We start from the raw sequence: 25,309 nt of genomic DNA on the forward strand, positions 1-25,309 counted from the left end.
CAATAGCTAAATCGTGAAAGGAGCCAAGATGCCCTTCAACAGATGACTGGATTAAGAAGATGTGGTCCATATATACAATGGAATATTACTCAGCTATCAAAAAGAATGATTTCTCAACATTTGCTGCAACATGGACGGCACTGGAGGAGATAATGCTAAGTGAAATAGGTCAAGCAGAGAAAGACAATTATCATATGATTTCTCTCATCTATGGAACATAAGAACTAGGGAGGTCGGTAGGAGAAGAAAGGGATAAAGAAAGGGGGGGTAATCAGAAGGGGGAATGAAGCATGAGAGACTATGGACTCTGAGAAACAAACTGAGGGCCTCAGAGGGGAGGGGCGTGGGGGAATGGGATAGGCTAGTGATGGGTGGTAAGGAGGGCACGTATTGCATGGTGCACTGGGTGTTATACGCAACTAATGAATCATCGAACTGTACATAAAAAAAAAGGTGTGGTTTTTAGATAAGAGGGAGGAAGAATGATTTGAAAGAGGTAATGAGATATTTTAAAAAGTCAGTCTACTTCCACTCATTCAAGAGCTAAGGGAGAAAACACCTTTAGAGCACTAAAGTTTATTTTAAGTATCATTAGAGGACAGCCAGTTTCCATTAGAATAACAACGTGAAGAGAAGGAAGATTCAGAGACATCAAGATATAAGGGCTTTTGCTGCCAAAACATCATGAATTCCGAAGGGCACAGAAGAAAAGTTTCAGTAGCTGGGCAGAGATACACAACAGAAGATGTGATATGCAGAACTTTATGGGATTGGATGGCAAGAGATGAGGAATGATGTGGGAATCTGGGGCTTCTTACAGTGGCAAACATAAAATAATCCTATTTGATGGGCATAAGACTAATCCTGGTGGACTCAGGAAAGATAGTGGTGGTAAAGGTATGATTGTTGGGGGACCAAGTCATTTTGGGGGACCTATTACTCTCTCTTGGTACCTGTTGGGGGACATTGTGTTTGTTCCTAGTGCTTGAGCTTCCCCTTGTCCCCTGTGGATGGAATTTCTGGACATGAGGCCCGTTCCACTCACTATTAACAATTTAAAAAATTCATGTGACCTTCATACACATGGATTTATGACCGAATAGCTTACAGTTTTAAAAATTTCCCTGCTCTAGGGGAAATGTAAGCTAATTTTTCATAGCAAAGTTTGGTTTTACTTACATCTGTGTTACAGGAGCGATACCGTTTCCTTTCCCCAAGGCAATATTTTCCACCTCCTGAAGGTCTGAAAACACATTTTGTTTAACATGTGAATATATCTGTCTACATAAAGAGTATATATATTGCTTGACGAAAACATATTAGCATTTATTTTAAGAAAGTACAAAATTTGACATTTTACTAGTTATTAAAAAAACAATCATGCTGGTGATTGTTAGCAATGATGATTATGGTTGTTGAACATAAAAACTAAGGCAGTTTACTATAAATAACTTTACAAGACTCTTAATTGTCATAATTTACATTCTTAAGAAAATGCAATTAAATAAATTTATTCTCTAATTATCATAGTAAGCAGGTGCTCATTCAACACAATGAGTCTAAAAATCACTTACTTATAATGAAAAATCATTTGAATCGTATTCAACAAAACACATAATCTGATGCTATCTGTTCACCAAGAAGGAAACAGTAAGTTTACTATTTTTTCCAGACTGGAAATGGGAGCATACTAAGTAATTCTCTGGAAATAGCTCCACTTCAAAGTAAATAATGCAGAAATGAATTTCTATCTCATTACATGAAGTTTGAAAAATTACATCTAAAAATCAGATGGCTTTGCATTATATAAATATTGCATATTACACTCAAACTAATGAAAAAGTAAGATGTCCAATATTTTATTTACATAAATTAATTTTTTAAGTATTTAACATTAGGAAAAGCCATATGCTATTATTTGGGAATGCTATTTTGAATGGAAAAAACTAACTTCTTTTTAAAAGAAGTCCAAGTCATTCTCTTAAGGATCTGGGTATATTACTTATCATAGAGGCTTATAGTTTTGGTTACTAATTTACAGTAGCCTGCAGTTGAACTTCGGTAATTATTCTGTGCTTGTTTGTAAAAGATGAAGTATAATTATAATTTCAGCTCACTGGTAGTCAATGGAATAATTAAAGTTACATTTTGAATATATTTTGAATGCCAGTGGATACTGATTATAAAAAGGAACAGGAATGGCCAAGTTTAAATCAGCTTGGGAGAGATGGTTTGGTCAGACAAAAACAAGGGCGTGGGGATGATGGTAGCATGACTAGTTTATGAGTGGGTGACACTGAGCTAGCTCTGTTTAGCAGAAAGAAAATAATGGAAAGAAAGCTGGAGAATGGAAACACAGAACGAGTGTAAAGGGAAATAATATCAAGCTAAACAAGAGTAAAAGAGAAGAAAAGAGATGTTTAGAGAAGGGAACCAAAGAGAGGGATCCTGAGTTAATGGAGAAAAATAAAAAATAAAACCTGACTATCTTTTATCCCAGGAAGGGAAAAAAAGCAGAAGGGATATTATAACCCCATGCTGCAGCAAGCATTAGCTGGGAAAGGAGGCCCGCAACCTGAGCTTTAGACAAAAACGGGAGCACCTGATATGCAGCAGCTAAGGAGCAGTTTAGTGTCCAGACGGACAGGAAAGTCTAACTGGGAGACTGGTCCACCTGTAATGGGCACTGGTGGGAGGGAGAGGCAATACAGCTACCAAAGAATACTAATGCGGCTGGCCTTTCGCCAGGGGGACTGTGACCGGAGAAAAAGAGTGGTGGGAGAGGAAAGGTCCGACCTGCATAAAATAGTCACGGGGAGAAAAGTGGTGGCAGCTCCAGAAGATGATTAATAGGGGCATGTGAATGGAAACTATTTTAACACATGGGCAGTATTCTTTTCATTGTGATTTGTGATGCGAATCAGGGCATTTCAACCCTTGAAGTGCTCTCATTGGTCCTTTTAATACTAATGTAGCAGTAATAATTTTATGTGACATATGAAAAGACATTAGGTTTCCAGGGAATAATGGTAATGTAGCTAAGAGCAGACCTGGATTCATCCATAATTCAGTAGTTTTTGGAGGGGGAAATCTATCTGATTATTAGTAGATTAATAGTCTGGCTATACCTGGGATAGATACACAATGCTATTCTTTTTTCTTTTTCTTTTATTTTTAGTTGCACAGTAAGGGGGAAGGAAGAAAAAGAAAGTCTGTCTAACAAGGCTCTTCCACTCTCCTATGCCTATTGCTTGTTCAGAAGACAAACACTTGGCTCACTAGTGAAACGTTTTTACAGATAACATGTGAAACCACAGCTCTGAATCATTTCCAACTGTGTCTTTTTGTTGGCTCCGGCTTACTTTAGCTACTTACGCTGGACTGTCACAGTGTCTTAGGGATGAGGAGACGCCTCCCCCGCAGGTCCTGCTGCACTCTCCCCATAGTGACCAGGGACCCCAGCCCCCATCTATGCTCTGGGGCCAAGTGCCAAAAGGAACACAATCTCCCTGATAACACCACTGCAAGATTTCACAGAAAACACAGAATTAGCTTTTAGGCAGATAGAGCTATCAGGTTAGAAATACATAAGGGTCCGGCAATGACCAATTATAGGCATTAGCATTCTCCAATAGATAACAGACTGAGAGTTCTTTAACTGTGTTTAGACAATGGCAAAGGTGCACGTGATCTGCAAATTATCTTTAGCTAGGCAATGATTTATACATCTCTAACATGTACCAGGAGTCTAGAAAACTTGACTTTACTTCCTTTTTTCTTATTTCTCTTCCTCCAGAATCCTAGTGTTTCACATTAAAGAGAACTCAAAAGTCTTTTTTAGATATTTTAGCATTAAAATTTTTTTCTTTATATTCCACTATTATTAGGCTCATGGAATGATAACGCAATAAGGAAAGTTCCCCAGTAAGGAATTTTTATGATGGTAATTTCTTTTACTAAAAAAAAAAAAAAAAAAAAGCCTGGTTGAGGCTACAGTAGTAAAAGAATGTGTTGTGGCATTTCATCTACACGAGTCCTGCAGACATAATAAAAGTAATGCCAAGATACTAGGGACAGGGTACAAAAAACTCTTACATATATTGACTAGCCATATGTATAGTCCCTGCAAGAACATGTGTACTGGAATTTTTTCAGCTTTACTCTGCAGTAAACTAGCCACACATACTGCATGTAAGCAGAGAGCCAGGAATAATTTATCGAGACACAGACATCACATAATCAGCTCATAACTCTAACATGATAAATCTTATTTGCAGAATATGGTTAAAAAAAGCATTTGTAGGCTTTTATCGGTGCAATTTTTCTCAATTATCAAATTTTGACAAACCACACTGATGCTGTGAAAGTCATTTGTTTATAAGAATAACAATAAGACACATTATTAGAGTTGAATAACTGGCAGCAATGTCAGATTGTTACATGGAAATTCAACTTTATATCAAAATGTAAAGGTATTCTGATATATGACGCTTAGAAAGTAATGAGTTTATTACACTACTTCCACATAGCTGGAATTCTTTCACTTTTCACCACTGTCATGGCTACCACCTCAGATGAAATAGGCAAATGGAATAGCTTCTTACCTGGTCTCTATGCCTCTACTTTTTTCTACCCATAATCAGCCCATTCTCTAGTAAGCATTCAGATAGCTCTTTTAAAAAACATATTATCACATCACGTCACTTCTTGCTTAAGTGATTGCACTACTTTCCTATTTCCCTTAGTTCTGGTCAGCAGTGGCCTTTGTGATCTGACCCCTGCCTCCTTCTCCAGTCTTATTCTCTCTTGCAGACTGGTCCAGACCACTGGACTTCTTTCTTTTCCTCAATACACTAAGTTTGTTCCCTCTTTTGGGCATTTGCATTTGCTGGTCCTTCTGGGAATATTATTGTCCCAATTACTTATGTTGCTGTCTTCTCGTCATTCGGTCTCAGTCAAGTGTCCTTTCAACAGAGAGGTCTTTCCTTGACTACCCTTTTTCTGAAGAGGGGTACCTCCCTCCTTCCCACCCTCCCAAAGCCAACTCCAGGATGTAATAGAGATTACATCCTCCTGTTTTTTTTCCCTCTTAGCACTTACCACTATTTTAAATTACCCTGTTTATTTTTCAAATTACTTCTTTACTATTTGTCTCTTTTCATTAGTATGTAAAAATTTAAAAATTATGAACATAGCACCATACTCATTTTAGGCAATTTATCTATGCTTTAAAGGGGAAAATTCAGCAACAAATCTCAGCCCACAAATAATGAAGTTATTGTAGCAAAATACATCCCTAGAGGCAGGATAGTATGATGGTTGGGAACTCAGACCTGAATAAGAACGGAGATACTGAATAAGTAACTTGACCTATCTGCACCTAGCTTCTTCATAAATAAAAAGGTAAATAATAATAGAACCTATAGCATGTGAGAGTAAATAATGATAATGTGAAGAACATGGTACACAGGGAGTAGAAAGTATCTGATACATGGAAAGAGTTCTGTAAATATTCGTAACCATTGGGCAAATTCCTTCGTTTATATAGATCTCCATTTTCTTATCTGCAAAATGGGAATAATAACACCATCCCTCTAGGAGGGCACATAAAGTGATTAGAACAATGGTTTTCTCATATTAGGCCTTCAACGAAATTAGCTAATATCATTGTTAAAATGGAATGCACATATGAGGAATGAGGCTTATGCAACTGCAGAGATCTAAATGTGGTGTAGACAGCACTCATAACCTTCCAAAGTCCTGGAGACAGCTAAGTTCCTGCCAACCCCAGATGAGGATGATGATACTGAATTCTTGGAAGGCCACACAAATCTTCCAGAATGCAGAAAGAAATCAATAAGCACCTTTAGGAAGATGTGTTTCTCTCCACAGTGAATGACACACATTTATCTCTTCCTATAGTTGATGGCTCTCAGCATTTAAAAAAAAAATTGTTGACAAAATTTTTAATATCCTTTATTATAAAAAATTATTTAAACTAAAAAGACAAAACCAAAAACAGCTGACCCATTTCTTCCACCACTGGCAACCACCAAATTGTCCTCTGTATTTATGAGCCTGTTTTTTTTAAAAATACATATATCTTTAATATATAGCATTATATAGTAATAACTATGCTATTTAAATTTAATTAAAATTTAAAATTCAGTTCCTCAGACTCACTAACCACATTTCTAGGGCTCCATAGCCACATGTGGCTAGTGCCTACTGTGGTGGACAGAGCAGATATAGAACATTTCCATCATCACAGAATGTTTTATTAGAAATGCTGAATGTCTAGAACGGTGTCTAGCATGGAGTAGACACACAACAAAAATTTATTGGAAGAATGAATACATTACTTAAGTTATAGAATTCTGTGCTCTATTCTGGTTACTGCATGTAAGGAAGGAACTAGAGGTACTGGAGGGTAAACAAAAAGTCAAATTCATCTTTGTTTCCATGGTTGTTGCACTCAACTTTCAGTAGTTCTAACAACATAAAGGAATTTTTTAGAGAAGTACTGGGTAATTAATTATCATTTGTCCTTCAAAATTTTGGCAAGAGAAAGTCAAAATTTGATTGGCTATAAGGTAAAGCATTCTGACCCCAAGTCTAATAAATAATAAAGTAGGACATTATGAAAGATAATTAGTTATTATGAAAATTACTATGAAGAAAAAAAATCATCTGTCCAAAATGGTGAACCAGAGGTAGCTGGCTGAACTGATAATACAGTATCACCCCTGGGAGCAGGGCTGCTAATAACATTTACTTGAGAGGGAGAGAATATTTCAGCTGCCAGGTTATGACTTAATTGATTTTGAAAACCAACCATTTGTATAATGATATCTCAATTGTGTTAGGCCTTCACCTATACAAAAGTCACAATTTGGGCCAAGTAATATTTATGCCTACACTTATTTTCCTACGGGAATAACTGAGCAATGTTTTATTGACCAGCAATTACCGATTTTGTTCCCTGTGGTTTTAATCAATGGCAACTAACACTTTAAAAAATTCCAAATCTTAAAATTTACCTATTTTTCAATTTGGAAATTTAGCATTATTGATGTCAAATAACATTAAAATTTGATTTTACATTTATTTTATATAATCACAGAGTTGCATCTAAAGCTCAGAGGGACTTTGGAATTCATGTGGTCTAAATGCTTCATTTTTTCATAGGAGGAAACTAGAATATTAAGGAGGCTGACTTGCCCAAAGTCACTTTGAACAGAAAAAGGATTATCTGTCCAAAATACACAGAAATAGCTGGGGGAAAAAACAATGTAGGTATAGGATAATATATTAGAAGTATAACAGAGTATTAGAGTATACTGACCTATCTTTATTTCATAAAATACAAAGTAACGCTGGAGATAAAAACTTAGATGCAAGTGTACAGCGACATGTTATTTCAGACCTCTTTGAGTATTCTCATAATTTATAGATAAAAACTTTATTTTTTGCATTTTTCAGGGGACAGAGAAATGGTGAAGGCCAAAAGAATATGGAAAGACATAGGTTCCAAAGAATTTTATAATATTGTCATATATGTTTCTTAGATGCTCACAAAATGCAGGCCAGGGAGAGAAGTCACATAAATTCTCTTGTTTCCCTTTTAAAACGTACTCTTAAGGTAAAAGACAAACACAACATTCAGTTTGTAGGATGCTCCTCAGTTCTCATCATCAATTAACATCTACACAGCAGTAATATTTCATGAGTGACTTACTAGAACCTTTTACTGCATAAATTCGTGCTATTGAATTATAACTGTTCCATGGAGTTATAACATAATAGACAGTTGTATCAGAAAGTTAAATAACAAATATTAATGGCTAAAAAATGAAAAATTAAAAAAGTAATGTAAGTATCAATCATCTAGCAGTTGACAAAAGACTAGTGTTTAGCTTAATAACCAGTTAACAACTTAGTTAATTAGTTAACAAGTTAATTCAGTCTGTGTGTAGTCTGTGTTACAAACCTGAGTTCTTATTCTAGCAATATCCCTGGTCCAAAGCAAGTAATTTGTTTTTTCAGATTCCCTACCTATAAGATAGGGACTAACTTTAGTTTTCAAATCCAATGTGGTTTGGATTAGGACAATTTCAGAAATCAGTTCTATGCAGACATACCTTCAAAGAAATTATAAATCTACCAAAGGACTTGGTTGATATTGATCTCTGGCAAAAATGGTCTTTTCAGTTTTGTTTAGTTTCTCCCTGCCTTATACTTACAGTAAGGGATCTCTTTGGAAATCTTGCTATTTCTCTGCTCCAGCGCTGTTAAGTATCTTAACATTGGACATTGATTTTAGAGAAGAAACTTATTTAACTTAATAATAAATGCTTTAAGAAGCCTCTAGGGAACTTTCATGTGGAACAAGTTGAGCTAATTTTCTAGATTATTACATTAATCAATATACACCGAGACTTTAATGTAAGTCATAACTAATATAATTAGATTATACCAAATAAAGCAACTTGAAGTATATAAAACTATAAGTGCATAAAGCTGAGAATTTTGAGTGTTGTATTTTCTACTTTTCTTCTTCTTTTTTTTTTCTACCTGAAGTTGCTAAACCTGTAAAAGCTCTATTTTACAGGCACAGAATTTTACTTCATTTCTTAAACTACATAAGTTAAATATTCAGATGGAGATCAGTTTCTAATCTTTATTCTCAAAGGTTTTATCCAATCTAGTGATTTTGGACTATTCTAAATATCAGTTTTGTTAATTTAGCCTAAATTTTCTAGATAAACTGGGTAAATTTGGCCTTCTTTTTGCTAATACAGGTATGTTAAACAAGATTCAGAAAGGTGATAGAAGTAAAACTATCACATTTCAAGAATAAAATCTCATATTGCTCATTCTTGCTTTTCATATTCCTTCTAAATAAAATAAATATGTTATTAAAATGATCTAGAAATATGATACATTCCAGTGAGGTTTTAAAAGTTTTTTTAAAAAACACTTACCTATTAATAAACAACATCTTTTGATATTGGACAACTCAATTTCATGATCTACATCAGGGGATTATGTTCAAACAAGATATATTACAATCACACAATATAAATAAGAATTTGTCAGAATTCCACAAAGCAAAATTTCAAGATGAGTATACACAGTATTTTTAAATATATATTATATATATTTTTTTAATGAGAATCATTTTAGGATGTGATTATGGTACCTCTCATATCATAGCCAGCACTTTGGGTCCAGCCAGCATCTGGAATGAGAGACCCCTAAGGAAATCCTAAGATTCTGAAGGAAGTGATGTTGGTGATTCAATATGGAACATTCTTCCCAAGTCAGAAAAGCTGAGAGTTGGAGCACAGCACTATTAAAACCCTTATCTTTCTGCTGTGCAGGTGCGGGAATGCAAAAGCTTATTTCAGCCCAAATTCTAAATCAGAACTTGTCATCCCATACTATTTAAATTTCTAGAGCAATTGAAAGGACTATTCTCTTTTCACTTCCTGTGTTTATAGTTTGGGACCCAGTCAAAACATATTATATTCTACTCTTAAGTGAATTATGATCTAGGGCTGCAAATGTCTTATTACATATCTAGTGCTTTAAAAGGGTACATAATAATCCTATTCTAATCCAGTCCTCTGTTTCCCATGCAAAGATACTAGGAATCAGTGTTATGTATGTGTAGGCCTAAATACTGAGCTATATCTCTAATTGGTCTTGTAGAATCATTAAATCAATCTTTTGGCAATAAACCAAGTATTGGAAACTTTTTTGGTCACCATCAGAGCTTGCAAAGATTGAGTTTTGATTTTCCTTAATATCCTGTTCAGTAACAATGCCAACACTACTATCAGAGTTTTTACAGTCTGAATCCTTGTTTATTATTTTATCATGTATGGCATCCCTCTGATTCCTGTCCAAAGAGCTATTGTTGATGCCATGACTAAGGAAAGTTCTTTTGGCTGAAAACTATATTGATTGATTTGTAGGAGTGTGACCCGTGGACGCACAGTACCAGCGCACCGTCTGGGCTCATCAAATTTCCTCCTTTGGTTAATGCTACTGTCCCTGAGCACATCCATTCAGACCATATGGTTCTTATTCAATACTTGAATGGCTTATTCAGGCAAACATCCAATGGCTGTAATAGCGATGTCAGACCCCCCAGGACTCACGCAAAGATCAGTTTTTAATTTTTTGGCCGTATTTCTTACTCCATCTGCTAAATGTGCATGGAACAGTTCCCATACTTACATGGAACATTTGTGGAACTGCGCCCCCGGGCAGGGATCCCATATCTTTTGCAGCCAGAGTTTGACGAGATCATTGTGGATCCAGTCCTCTGGATATGTCTACGCTATCACTTGAGCAATATTTCTCCCCTCCCCCGACTTTTTTTTTTTTTTTTAAAGGATGTATTCAAAAAACTATGAACAGCTTTGGTTTTATCCTGCTGGCTAGACAGGATGTAGGTTTTTTTCTTGTTCCTTCTCAAGACAGTAGTTTTGAAGCTCAAAGTTAAGATCAGAGGTCAGCCATGGGTATTCCATTCATGTTTCTGAGACACACAAACTCATGCTTATACTCTCTGATGCTCGTTAGTGCCAGTTAAGACAGTCTGTTGAAGAATTTTCTGCCAACCATCATCTAAGGTTGGAAAATAATAATGAAATGAATGATGATGCTCTAGGAATATACACTGGCACCTTTCCTCTGAAGAAGCCCACAAAAAGCTCACTGAAATATCATCTTATTCCATCCTTACAAAATCTCTACAAAATGTTGAAATAGATCTCTCTCGTTTTAAAGTGGAGATTCATTATTTTGCCAGTCGTAACACAATTCTGCCCATAGTGCTTTCTCATCGTAATTCCTGAGATAACAAATTGTTACAGGTAGATAAGTGAAAAATCCACTTAGTATTAAAGGGTAAAATACATTGTCACCACCAATCTCAGGCTCAGTGACCCACTTTATTCCTGTGACAAGAAAAATTTGCTTTTTTCTCTGCAAAATTTCCCACCTGAATGTAAGGTAAAATCAGAGGTAGTGTACAGGGGCAAAGTTTCAACTTTGGAATCAGAAAGACCTGGGCTGGAGTCTCAGCTCTGCTTTTAAATTGCTGTGTAATCTTAGGCTTTCAACTCTTACTCTTCTCATCTGTAAAGTGGAATTAAAACAGTAACCACCTTACAGGATTTTTGCCAATATTAAACATAATAAATATGTGCCTGGCACAGCATAAGTACTTTAAAAATTTTCATTATCATCATCATCATGGTTACTGGTAAGGCCAACTATATTTTAATGCCACCCAAAGTTGACTAGACCAATTGAAATTTCTACTCTAATTGTGTCACTAGCTCTTTGCATGGCTGTTTTGGTTGGAGTAAAAATTCTGAGTTCTGGTTTAATTTCCAAATAGAGACTTAAGAGAAAAATCTGCATTTGGCAACAGTAAACATGCTTCTCTTCTAAGGAAAAAAAAATAACTGCAATCAACAATAAAAATTCATAAATAAATAACATAGCAAGTGCAGTTAGTAAAAAAGAAATAAAACAGCTCTTATTTCTAGTTCTTTATATTTTTTTCTCTTAAACATGCAGGTTGATCTGATACTTTGAAAGCCTTTTCATAAATTCACTGTTAATGATAGAGATAATTTGAGGGTCTCCGCACAGCACTCTGCCCTTTTCCTTTCTACAAGTCTGCATATGTACTTGTTCTTTTCATTCACTCATTTGTTAGTCAATTTCATAAAGCTGTCTATTGATCTTCCATGTCTCTGAAAGAATGGCTAATATTTGCTTTGTAGATTAACTGTATTTATTTTTATTTTTAATATTTATTTATTTATTTATTTAAAGTAGGTTCTACGCCTAGTATGGAGCCCTGTAGATTAATTTTAGATGGTGAAATCCAACATATTGACTATGTGAAACTACGATGTTGTGAATATGAATGATCTCTTGGTACACAAACTTTGCTATACTTACAAAGTTCTTAAACAGTTTTTCATGGAGCCCAAGATGTTCTGTTGAGGCATGTTAGAAGCTGACAAGGGTTCAAGGACAGGGTAAGGAGGTAGGAAGGAGTTCTTTTAACAAGAGTATTTCCATTTTTTCAAATGTACATATCAGAATTCTGTAGACTTCATTTGAAGAAAGGATTTAGGGATCAAAAAGTTGACAACCATTAACCAAAATTAAGAATGTGAATCTTTAGGGGTGCCTGGCTGGCTCAATTGGAAGAGCATACCACTCTTGATCTCAGGGTCATGAGTTCGAGCCACATGTTGGGTGTAGAGATTACTTAAATAAGCTCTAAAAAAAGAATGTGAATCTTAAGAAATCAAATATATTTTTGTCCCCTTTTATTCACTTTCTCCTGTCTGTGTTTATTTGTGTGTATGCTTAAAAGTATTATATCTCTGTTTACCTAAATTTAAATTCCATACTGTTAGCTTTAGTATTATTGAGAGTGTTTTTTTGGCATCCCTCAAAATTGTTGGTAATTTCCAAAAAAAAATCACCTCTATCACATATAGGCAAATAGCTGTAAGATATAACATTTGAGGGTCCTACTATTAAGCACAAATGATATGATATTAAATATGCATTTACCATATAAATGATTAGTGGGGTTGAGCTATGTGTTCTCAGATAGCCACTACTCATGGTTTCCTTACTTGATTATATAAATTTACAGAATGTTAGTAGGAGGACTGTGAGATGTTTAAAAGAATGAATTCTTTATGCTTGGGATATAAAAATAAAGTAAAATAAAAAGAGCCATCAAGCTTAATGATAGTATTATTCTAGGCAAAAAGAAACTATGGCCCATGGACTAGATCACAAGAATAATAATCAATCAAGGGCAAATAAAGAAAGAGATTCTCACTGTAACTTTTCCCCCTTACTATTATGTATTTCTTCTAAGTACAGATTGATGTAAATTGCTACTTGTCGTTGACAAGAACTGCTGACTCCAAAATAAATCTAGACTGTTGTTTCAAGAATGCAGTTCTTAATATTTTCTATTACTTCGGTGAAAAAAAAGAAAGAATTTTTGGTAGTGCGTGAAGGTCTCTGTATTTTTATTGGCTACTTACAAAGTCTCAAAAAAAGATCCTTAATCCTTTAAAAATGACCCTCTCAATTCATATAGTTAGCACAATTTACCAACATTTCCAAACTCAGCATGGAAAAGCCATCAACATGGCAGTAGGTCACGGGTCCTGAATGAAGCCGTCAGCAAGGATTAATAAAACTGTGACAGCTGCCCAAAAGCTTTCATTCTTTTAATCAGATTGCAACCTGAAATTCAGTGTAATCTTTGTTGAAAGTACCCCGGCTAACATGGAAGAATTCAGAACTGAGAACAGAAGACAGTAGTAGTTATTATTGTAAATTCGGTACGTAGTAATAAATTCTAGAATTCACATATATAGCAATTCCTAAAGAATTTCAGAAATAGCATAAACTATTCTTATACGTTTGAACAATTCTTAATAATGATATTTTTTGAAAATCAGACTGATGAAACTAAAATTATTTAGCTACAATTTCTATGCTCAGTAAATTGTTTAATTATTCCTCTACTACTACCCCTTTCTCTTACATTGTAATTTTAAATCAACTCTAATTTGACTCCAGTTATAAAATATACTTGTGGGAATTATTTATCAGGAAGAAACCTAGACTTATATGACTGAACAAACTATATTATATGACAATAAGATTATTGGATTTTCTGTACAAATATATACATATATGCACAGAAAGGTGTAACTGAGCTAGAAAATAAATAGTCACTGTAATTTCCCAAATGTTGCAAATGTGCAGATATCTATATGTGCCACTTAACTCATCAGGCAAGGTATCTACTGTTTTCTCAAATGTATTTTAAATTAGTATGCACGATTTCCTAGGGGTTGAATACCAACACCAGAAATGGATCAGATTACTCTACTTGTCAAATAGATAATAAATCATTTGAGCTTACCCCCTTTTCAATATTCCCAGTTTGACAGAGTGTTCCTTCAGCTGCAGGAATACTGTTGGTGACACAGCGGTTGCTTTTGCTGAGACACCAGAGCTCTCTACACACTTCCTAGGAAAGAAGGCAAAAAGCAAGTTGATCAGAAGTAGAGACTAAAATCATATCCACTTCTTCCATAAAATATACCTACGTGCACTCAGCATTACTTTAAAAAGACATCCCAGGTGTTTTTCTACTGTTGAAGCATGAAAGATGAAGATTTTGGAGAGATTCTTATGCAAGATGTGTTACCCATTTTGCAGAATCATTTAAATATTTTTTTTTATAATTCTTATTTTAGTGGGTAAAGAATGTCTTAGTTTTTTTTAATTAGGATCTTTAAAAAATAATGTGCAGAAATTTCACTAATGAACTGGTGCACCTGGCTGGCTCAGTCAGTAGAACACAGGACTCTTGATCTCGGGGTTGTAAGTTCGAGGTCCACACTGGGTGTAGAGACTGCTTAAAGATAAAAAATCTTTAAAAAGGAATTCTTAAAAAAAAAATTTCATTGCTATAGAAGAGTAGGGAGAATGGATGAATATGTAGAAAGGAAATATTTTTATTACCTTCAAGAATATACAATTGTACAAACTTACCAATTACTAATACAGTTAGACTTACTGTAATAGTCAAACAAAGACCATTTCAAAAAGAAAAAAAAAAAGAGTCCATGGGCAAGGACAGGGAGTAATTTCTAAAATTCATAAAGAACAATCTAGCAATGTTATTTGCAGATCATCAGTGTAGCCCACCTGCATGAAAAGGAAATGTGGTTTTGAACAAATGTTGCTATTTATGTGTCATTTTCACAACTGACATATTTCAGATGTTGTTTGGGTCTGTCTTGTCTTCTTTACTATGATTTCTTTAAAGAAAATACTCAAATTTTTCAATTTCTTTTTATATTTCTTTTTATATAAGATCACTGACTAGCGTCATTACTGATAGTACAAGTTTTTAAATTAAACTAGAACCATTTAGTATAAAATACATATTTGCAATAAAAATACATTAATCTGGAGTGCAAAGATAAAATTATGTATAACATTCACTTTTATTGCTATTATTCACCAACTGCTCTTTTTACTCTCAAAACATCATTATAAAAACTTATGTCACATAAACACAATTCAGAAATGAAGTGGTAACATATTTAGTTCACTGGTTCACCGTGGAAATGCCCCACAGGATATAACATTGAGGGAATCTCTTTGGGCTCCTCCTTAGGATGCTCCCTTCCACCAGGCACAAAAGAAGACATATAATTTCTATTAGACTTTTTTAAAAACATTATTTATTTATTTATTTGAGAGAGACAGAGAGAGAGAGAGCCTCACCCGTGAGTGGCAGGGGTGGGGAGGAGGCAGAGGGAGAAGGAGAAGCACTGTCCCCACTGATCAGGAAGTCCCACACGGGGCTCGATCCCAGGATCCCAGGATTATGACCTGAGCCAAAGGCAGATGCTTAACCGACTGAGCTACCCAGGCACCCCTCTATTAGACTATTGAAATGTTTTTGAATAAATCTACTCTATATCTACTTCACTAACTTTAATAATCTACTTTAAACTCTATTTGGAGAACTACTGAGCCAGAAAAGAGTTAAAACATTACAAAAGATAAACAACATGTACTGTAGATCATAATATAAAGATAATTTTCCTGTTCTTACAACTTAATGTACTACAGAATCTACTTTCTTCAAAATTTCAGCTTCTGTTTTATGAGAACGTTATTTATACTATTTTAGTGTTCCTTTCCTATAGGAGATGGTTTCTTAATATACGTTCCTAAATATATTATTTCAGTTTAATATTAGAAAAACAGTAGGACTAACATTTTAGGGTCTTAAAATACTATCCCATACATCAAAAATATCTATATTCAAAGAAAAATATGTTCACTAAAACAGAGAAACATTGCTAAAAAATGTATTAAGAGATTACAAAAAAATTATCCATGATCCTGGACTATACTCCTGATCTTTAATGATTTTTATTAAGTCTAAATCTACTTTAGACAGAAGTAAAAGAAGCCTGAAGTTTAGACAGAACTGTGAAATGAAAATTCTATCATTGAAAGGGACGATGTTCATTGCATCTATTAGGAAAACATACTATGAGGTCAACTTACAGAAACTCTTTTTGCCAAAAGTGCCTTGAAAAGCTCTATCCCAAATGGCAAACGCTCAAGATATTTTTCCAAAACTTTAATCTCAAGATTCACAGTACAGCGCTTGATAGAGCCTTCTTATACTATAGAGAATAACACATTTTGAAAGGTAGTTTCCCACTGCTAACAGGACTTTATTACCTAGTGGGCTCCTGGGGATTGGAATTTTGCTAGGGCATTAACTTCCCACAGATTACTGTTTAAAGCATGGGACTGTAAATCTATGTTTAGGAAATACTCCCAAGATGTTAAACTAGTCTCGGAAAAGGCTCTGAAGAGTTTTCAAATGGATCTCTTATCTAGAATGTCAACTTGAATAATAAAGATCAATGACATCTCAGTTAAGATTTCCCAAGATAAAAAAAAATACTCATTTGAAAGATAAAAACTAAGAAAATTTTATTTTATACTAAGATAGCAAGAGGCACAGTTCCTGAAAGAACTTGAGAACAATCTTCTTTTTAAAAAAGATTTTATTTATTTAATTTAGAGAGAGACAGACACCATGCGCATGAGTGGGCGGGGATGTGCAGAGGAGGAGGGAGAAGGGGAAGGAGAGAATCTCAAGCAGATTCCATGCTGAGTGCAGAGTGCCACATGGGGCTCAATCCGATGACTCCGAGATCATGACCTGAGCTCAAACCAAAAGCCAGACGCTTAACCAACTGAGCCAACCCAGGCACCTAGAGAACATTTTCATACATTCAGAAATACCCTTCTTTAAACTGCTGGATTGTAGAGCATAGATGATACATTTGCATGGGTATATACATAAGTATTTCAGTTGCCAAATAAGCACCCTAAGGTGGGTCCCAAGCTGGTTCACTAGTAGGTTAAATGCATTCTGAAATTTTTGGGCTCTTGGGAAATTTGTATAACCACCGTCATAGTAGATGGATTAATATCCCTAAATAAAATAAGATGATGGAGTATAATCAGTGAGAGAGATTGATGATGTTTTTGACTACCCACCAGCTTAGCTCTAGAAGAACACAGTTCTCTTTCACATACTCATATTTCTTTATAGAAGTTAAGATTTATTAAGATTACTCTTACGACTTCTATGAACTAATAAACCACTGGCTGTGTTATGGTGATTCCCTTCTCTAACCCTACAGTTTATTTTGGGAAAACTCTGTAGGAGGAAGTTTGGTCTTTGTGCTTGCCCTTCAGTTTAAGGAAGGAGAGTGAAGTTATCAACAATCTTTACCAAGGGAAATTTCTGTTACATGACACTGAAAATTGGAAATGGACTCTCTAATTTCATGGGCCCAACTTCTAACCAATTGGGAGGACTGCCTGGAAAAATAAAACATTATTTCTCATTCATTCAAGAATATTTCTTGAGCATCTACTATTCACCAGGCATTGTATTAGTGTAATGAAAAAATAACACTATCAAAGAATTTACAGGAACCAGGGAGAAGGTTGGGTATGATCAGACACATAGCTCAATGCCACAGATTGGTACTGCTCTATGGAGTTTTTAATATTCTGTTACAAAACTAGAAGAGTGATATCAATGTGGTTAGATTTTTTTCATAAAACTAAATTTCTTATTTTAGCAGACTCTTATTTATTAGTTTTATTCTTTTTACTTTTTAGGTGTTACAATAAACTGTAAGGTCCCTGAGAGCAGGGTGTGTGTGTTAATGGCAGTCTTGACAAAATGTTTCTACTTGGCAAAATTAAAAGTTGACATTCGTGTGCTGTTTGCTTATTTTCAGGGAGAAATTTCCCTTGCCTACAAAAATCTAAAAGCTTGTGAACCACTCACTGCCCAAAACTTGATAATCAGTGTTTTTTAAAACATATCAATGTGTTTATCAATTGTTTCTTATGTCCCAGCACTACCCTCTGAACTCAAATTCTTTCTTTTTGATATGCATCCTTTCAGAGTTAATTTAGAAAGAGACTCTTGTTCCTTTTTTTTTTTTTTTTTTAGGTTTATTTATTTTAGAGAGATGGAGGAGGGGGAAGGGCCAGAAGGAGAGGGAGACAGAATCTCAAGCAGACTCCCTGTTGAACACTGAGCCTGACATGGGGCTCGGTCGCACAACCCTGAGATGATGACTGAGCTGAAATCAAGAGTTGGAAGTTTAACTGAATGAGCCACCCAGGCACCAGGGGGCTCTAGTTCTTCATTGTTTTGAAATATATTTATTTTACACTCACTTTTAATATGATATTTTGATTGAATATAGAATTCTAGGCTCACATTTATGTTATCTCAGCATTTGAAGGTATTAAGTTCACTGATTGAAAAATCATTTGTCAGTCTAATCACCGTTTCTTTGTGATCAAGTCTAGCTGCTTTCAAGAGTTTGTCTTGGCTATAGTGCAGTTTCACCACTGTTATCTCTGTGTTCTTTTATTTATCTACTTGGGGCTCATGCTTTGAATTTACATCTTTCTTTGATTCTGAAAAATTATTAGTTATGTAATTTATATAATATGTATAATTATAGTTATATAATGAGTGGTATATTATAAACGTTTTGTAATATACGACTTTCCCATTCTTCCAGAACTTCTATTCAACTTATATTGGATATTGTTGTTCTAACCACCATGTCTCTTAAATTCTTTTCATATTTACCGTATGTTTTTCAATTGGGGTGCTAATCTTTCTGCTTGTTCACGTCATGGTGGATTGTTTCCTCATGTTGTTTGTTATTTTCTCTTCAAGCTTATCTTCAGGGAATCCTGTTTTTTCACGGAGCATCCTGTGCTTCTGGAGTTGCAGAAGTGTAGCTTTGTGCATTTGTTTCTGTCATATATCCCAAGGTTTCACTTGTTTTTTCTTTCACTAGTTTTCGTGTGGATCTATTTGGTCAGCACCATGCATGGAGACTGTGCAAAGTCATACTCTGTTCTTATGTGAGGCACAAGCCTAGAGCTTCAATTTCTCGTGTGAGCTATTTTTCCCCATCCAAAGCAAAGGGCAGACATTTCCATTTAGCTTACTTGTCATTTCCATTTAGGTATTTCTTCGTAGTAGAAATGACCCTTACCTCATACCCAAGGTGATGTCCCTAACTTGGAAAACATCAGCTCACCAGCTTGCCATTTGAACTAAAACTCCTCATTTCTGGCATACCCCTACCTTCCTTTTTTTTGTTCTGATATACATAAGCTTTCTGCTGAAACATAATAAATGCATTCTGTGAAAACCCCTGCATTCTGTAAAACCACTTACAAAGAAAACAGGATTTATGGGAAAAATAGAGTTGGAGCAGACCACTGAAAACCTAGATAATTTCATAGCCAGAAAACTTTGCACTGTTAAATCTCTGCATTTGATCCCAGCACCCCAGTCAGTTGATCCTGTGTAGCCTTAAGCCCTGGGTTGTAATGCTTTCTTCTTACAGATGTAGGTCTTTGAGGATATCTGCCTCCAACAGACACCATTTTCATAAAAATTAAGAACTGAATTCAAGGTGTATCTTCTTTATCAGTCAATTTTTAAAAATAACATAAAGGATGTACAATTACAGATTCTTCATTTGCCCTCATGATTTTAATAGATTGTTTAAGGCTTTGGGAATGGAGCCACTAAGTGATCTACTATGTTCAATAAAGACCCTTCTTTGGACTTGACGTTTTTTTTTTCCCTGAGAGTTTATATAATTCTTTTTGTGAGAAAGCTTACCTGAAGTCCACAACATTAATGCATTAGGAAACAATCACATATGAACAAACAAGACTTATGCATTATACTGGCATCATTCCACAGTCTGTTAATTTATCCATGTGTCTTTTCATCACAGAAACACATGTTATAGCTAAATAAATGATATTTAATTATGTTTTACTCGTTTTATCGCTCTGGCATTTTCTGCTTTTATACCTGGAAAAGTGATCGTATTTACTGTTTGTCATGTTTTTGAAACTGAAAGTCTTTTCCTAGACATAAAAAAGCAAGTTATATAAAGAACTGGAGACAAAATATGCATGCCGACTTAGAAGAGAAGTCATTTGAATAAACAGGTAAAAGCCAGGAGAAGATATGAGTTCAATGTATAGAAAAGTCTTCCAAAAGTCTGAACTGAAAAATGATGAAATAAAACTGTATCTCCCATTACTGAAGAAGATACTAAAGCATACACTTCACAACTTCTTAGCAGCAGTGTTGCAGGCAGGAAAAAAAATTAAAAAAGGGAACTAACACTTTTCAGGGTACACAGTCAACTACTGTGCAAGACATATTCATATTTGTATCGCACTTAATCATCACTAAAATCTCGGAAAGTGCGAGAAACGTTAGGTTCAGAAAGATTTAGCAATTTGCTTCAACCCTAACTAAACCTGGATTTGAATCAGTTCTATCTGATATAAATGCCCAAAATATCTTCAAACAACTAAACTACTTTCCCATTTCTCTTAAATGTACAACAATTGAATAAAGTCACTAGCCATTAAGAAAACATTTACTTGTATTCTAATGTAATAAAAAAATCTCACTCAATGTTCATAACACCCTCTTATCCTTTACTCATATTTTAAAGGAAGGTATCTCCAAATTAATAATTATCATGTACTAATACATAACATATACACTCATTATATGAGCTTAGACATCACCTTATGTATTATTATTATTGGAACTTTTGAACATAACAATACCTTGCATTTGGATTTTAAAAAAAGATACTGTTAACATACTCCTCAAAAGTATTCCATGGTCTTCCAAGAGACAAGACATTTAAAATAGTCCTACTTATTTAAAATTTTAATATCCACTCCCAGATTCTAGTCTATTTGATTTTTAAAATGAATGACACTATTTACAAGCATTAACAATAAAAAATTGCAAATATAATAATAAAAATACATATAAGGCTTGTAGCTTTAAAGTAATTATCTAAAGTAAAATAATGTATCTGATATTCAGAAAACTGGACTAGATCTTTGTTGATCAGAATAGAATAACTGATTATTTTACACTCAAAAAGACTTTCAAAATAATAAAAGAAATTGGAATCATCTCTCCTAATGTTTTTGTAACTATGTTTTCATAAATATAGCTCTTACAAGATACTAAAAATGGGAAGAAGAGTCCTTTGATTTACCTGAGAAAATTAAAATTAGCAGTTTACACAGGGGGAAAGAGATATAAAATTACCAAACCATTTTATAATTATGATATCATTAAAGAAGTAAAACAGTATACAAAGAGAAAACAGGCTCTTTAATGCTAGATGGCTTTTGTTTTTTTAAATTTTTAAAAAATAAATGTAAGGATCATAGAAGAAACATACACATATTTTCTGCCCTTGGGAAACCCTAAACCCTATGCCATCTTGGGTCTTTGTTTCTGAATATGAAACATTTTTTTGTCCTCATTACCCTATCAGTAACATCTCTCAACAGCTGTTTGCAATAAAGGATCCTGATGGCCAAGGGGGAGAGCAGAGCCTGAAGAGGTCACAAAGGAGCATCAGTGATTAGAAAGGTTACTTATCATGGTATCACACAAAGGAAAACTGAAAACCAACATATGGTGATCCCATGGCCTGGCTCCAGGTGTTTAGTAGCCATCTGAAGAAAGAGAATAATGTACCCTTATTTTCAGCTTTAAATAGGTTAATCCTGTTATGTAAGTAATTTAAATACAAGAGATCCTAGAAAGACATATATTTTTGTTATATATGTATATATGCATACAAATACATACACATACATATATATGTATAAAAAAACGAATCTAGGAATGCAAGTTAAATAATTAACAATTTGAAGAGATCAAAAAAAATGACTAAATGGTTTGAAAAATACCTCTAAGAAGCAAACCCAAAGTAAAAACGAGTGATCTTTAAGAATATAAGCAATTATGTCCCTAAAATTTGGAGTTGAAATTTAAGAAAAATAAAAACAAATCAACTTCTTGTTAAGTATATGCCTAAAAAGTAGATATGTTTGGACTCCAAAAGAATATTGAAGTGCTAAAATAATTATATGAATATTATTTCTGTATCAAACCACACTGTAGAATATTTACACTACCTTAAAATCTGCCAGGAAAGTGGTTCTACAATCTCCTTCAGTGCAACAGTCCAATATTTAATAACTTGAAATTCTTCCTACTACCTGATCTACAACCTTCCAGCTGTAAAAATTAAGACAACTGTGTTTTTTTTCATGCTCTTGGTAGGGAAGGAGAACAATTTGTTACCAGCAATCAAACTATAATAAATGTCCCAAAGCCTGAAGACGGTTTTAAGGCCAACATTTAGCCTTCTTTTTTATAGGCAACTCAAACTCTATTTCTTTAAACTTCCCTTATATGTACTTCTAAATATTTCACTATCATTCTTTCGCAAGTTATCTGCTTCTCTTAAAAAAAAAAAAATGGGTAGGTAGCCAACAATTCCCTAAAAAGACTAATAAAGTCTTTTTAATAGAATGACTCTCAAGTCGAAAGCAATAATGACTTGAATCGTAACTAATTGATGGTGATAAAATAATAAACAAAAGGGAGTAAGCATGAAAACATTAAAAACTTGAATCTGAGAGACAAAATATGTCAGGCTTTATTAAGTACTCTCCAGAGGGAGGATACCCTGATTAGACAACTCAACTATCTTATCTTCAGCAGATTACTCTGCTTACAAATAGCTATACTTCAGGCAGATACAGCTTGATGGTATTCTTATTATAGTTATTAATTAACATGTTAATAAAAATAATTTATACCATCCTATATCTTAATTCTATGCTTACCAAACAACCTTTTGATAACAAATTGGCCTACTGGGTAGATTTCCTTAGGTGAGAAAATTTGCACATTTCAGTAGAGTTGAGTGAATATCAAGGTACTTTGTTACCATAAATTAATAAATCCAGTTTTATAATATAAACCTATATATTCCTTGTGATCTTCCATTTCTAATATTAGATCTTAAAAATCTGTCATGACATAAAGTGTGGAACAAATATGGCATACTTAACCACTTACAGATTATTCTCTCATTAATCCTTAGCTGATGATTTGTAAGTAAAATACAGTGTGTGACACAAAAACATTTCCCCTGGAAAGATTCAAAATGAATGAGAAGGCTTAAAATTCCCAAAGTTACGTTATGTTTTCTTTTTGTATGTTCTGTTTCCACCACAATACCCATGATTCTGCAACCTTTACGTTAAAATTATGGAATTTCTATACATAAACACTTTCATTCATTTCATCTCAGAGTTACGATGCAGTACCTTCCAGTATAAAAAGAATACATTTACATTTATACAGAAAAGCAAGGGCATTGCTACGAGGGCATATCAACTGTGGGAGAGTTGCTTTAGTACTCTGTGTAGAATGTGTTTGGAGGGGAAGAGAAAAGGAGACGGAGGAGGACATAGACCACTTTGTATTAAGTCTTCAATTTTCCAACATGGTTTCCCTGGATTACAGTATTATACTGGTTTCCTAAGACACAATATGTTGTACAAATTCTGTGATTTTCTGCACACTAATATCCCTCTTGGTCTCATTCATTAAAACACCTTCAATAGTTACCCATTGCTCTTAAGATAAAAACCTAGAATCTTAACACAGCCTATTAGGTGCACACAGATTTGGCTCCTAACCTGTTTTTCTATCTCATTTAGAAGGTACTTGCTTTGAGAGCTACAGCAACACTAGCCTTCTGTCAGCTCTTCAAATACACAAAAAAGTCACAAAGGCATTCCGCCTACTATCTTTTCACCATATAATTCTTCTCACTGATTTATTCAACAAATATTTTTTGAGCTTGTACTATAAGGCAAGCATCATGCCACTCACTATGTAAACAGCCATGAACAAGGCAGGTGGGATTCCTATTCTCATGGAACTTATGTTCTATTATAATTATCAGTTCATTCTTCCAACAAGTATTTACTGAGCACCTATCATGAGCCAGGCTCTGTTCTATGTGTTACGGAATGAAAAGGGAATGAAATAGGTAAAATCTCTGCGCCAAGGAAAAATCTATTCTAGTGGGAAAAACAGAAAGAAACAAGATGATTTAGCATTATATACACTATGTTTAAAAGTAATAAATGTTAAGGAGAAAAATAAAGGAAAATGACAGGGAGTGTGTGTGTGCATGCATATGTGCATGTGTGCACACACAATTTTAGATAAAATTTTTAGGGAAAGCCTTACATAGAAGATCACATTTAAATAATTAATGAGTAATCGAATAAGCAGAACGATCATGGCTTGAAATGACTGCTCTGAAGGAAATAAAAAACATGATGTGAAAGAGAAAAACTGGGAGAAGTCTTTGTCTATAGATTGACCAAAGGCCTGTCTGAAAAGAAAATGCATTTGAGCCGAGACTGAAGGATGTGATTGAGTCACAATGTGGCCCTTCGAATATCTTCATATGCTCCCCAAATGCAGATGACTTAGATTCCCCTACAGCACTACCAGCATATCAACTGTAGAGGAATGGTATAATGGATGACATAGATATTCATAGAAGAAAGGGAAAATTTTACTGAATGTCTGACAGGTGCCAGGTAAAGAAAAAATACTTTGCATGGTTGTCATACCTTTCGCCATCTGACGTTTTAGAGAACGAGTTGGCTGCTCTTCACTGGAAACAGTGTCTGAGTAAAATCTATCAATCAATTCAAGGTCATAGGTAATAGTTAATGGTGAGCAGAATTTTATTTAAAATATTGTTTCATTGTGAAACCATGTATTAGATCATGTGTTTCCATCTGGGATATGGAATACATGATCCATTGATAAAACATTGTTCAGTTCTACATTAAAGTAAGTAATAACAATGTACAACATACTGTTATGCATTTATGTGCTAATTTGTAAGTCTATGTGAACAGCAACAAACTTCATAGATAATAAAAATTTCCCATAAATTAAACAAAGCTATGATCTATAAAATTTTTCTTATATTATCCTGGGCCTTAAATCTACCTCTTCATGAGCAATCACCTTTCTCTCTCTCTCTCTCTCTCTCTCAAACCACTTTATTAAGGTATAATTGACAAACAAAAAGCTCTACACAGTTAATGCATACAACTTGATGAATCTGGAGGTAAGTATACATGTATGACATCATCACCACACTATGCCCTAAACATATCCATTACCACC

General features: G+C 34.4%; 1 protein-coding gene across 2 annotated transcripts in view; it reads right to left on the reverse strand.

Moving 5' to 3' along the window:
* The window catches only part of ADAMTS6 (ADAM metallopeptidase with thrombospondin type 1 motif 6), a 290,690-nt gene that overhangs the window by 83,940 nt on the left and 181,441 nt on the right, over positions 1-25,309 (reverse strand). The window contains exons 12-14 of one of the 2 annotated variants that reach the window (XM_026498893.4): positions 13,997-14,104; positions 3,376-3,521; positions 1,180-1,243 (exon numbers count right to left, since the gene is read on the reverse strand). In XM_026498893.4, the coding sequence (XP_026354678.1) occupies positions 1,180-1,243; positions 3,376-3,521; positions 13,997-14,104 (318 nt within the window). The remainder of the gene's footprint in view (positions 1-1,179; positions 1,244-3,375; positions 3,522-13,996; positions 14,105-25,309) is intronic. The other variant, XM_057307195.1, reaches the window with a different exon arrangement.

Source organism: Ursus arctos, unplaced genomic scaffold, assembly GCF_023065955.2.
Source record: "Ursus arctos isolate Adak ecotype North America unplaced genomic scaffold, UrsArc2.0 scaffold_5, whole genome shotgun sequence".
NCBI lineage: Eukaryota > Metazoa > Chordata > Mammalia > Carnivora > Ursidae > Ursus > Ursus arctos.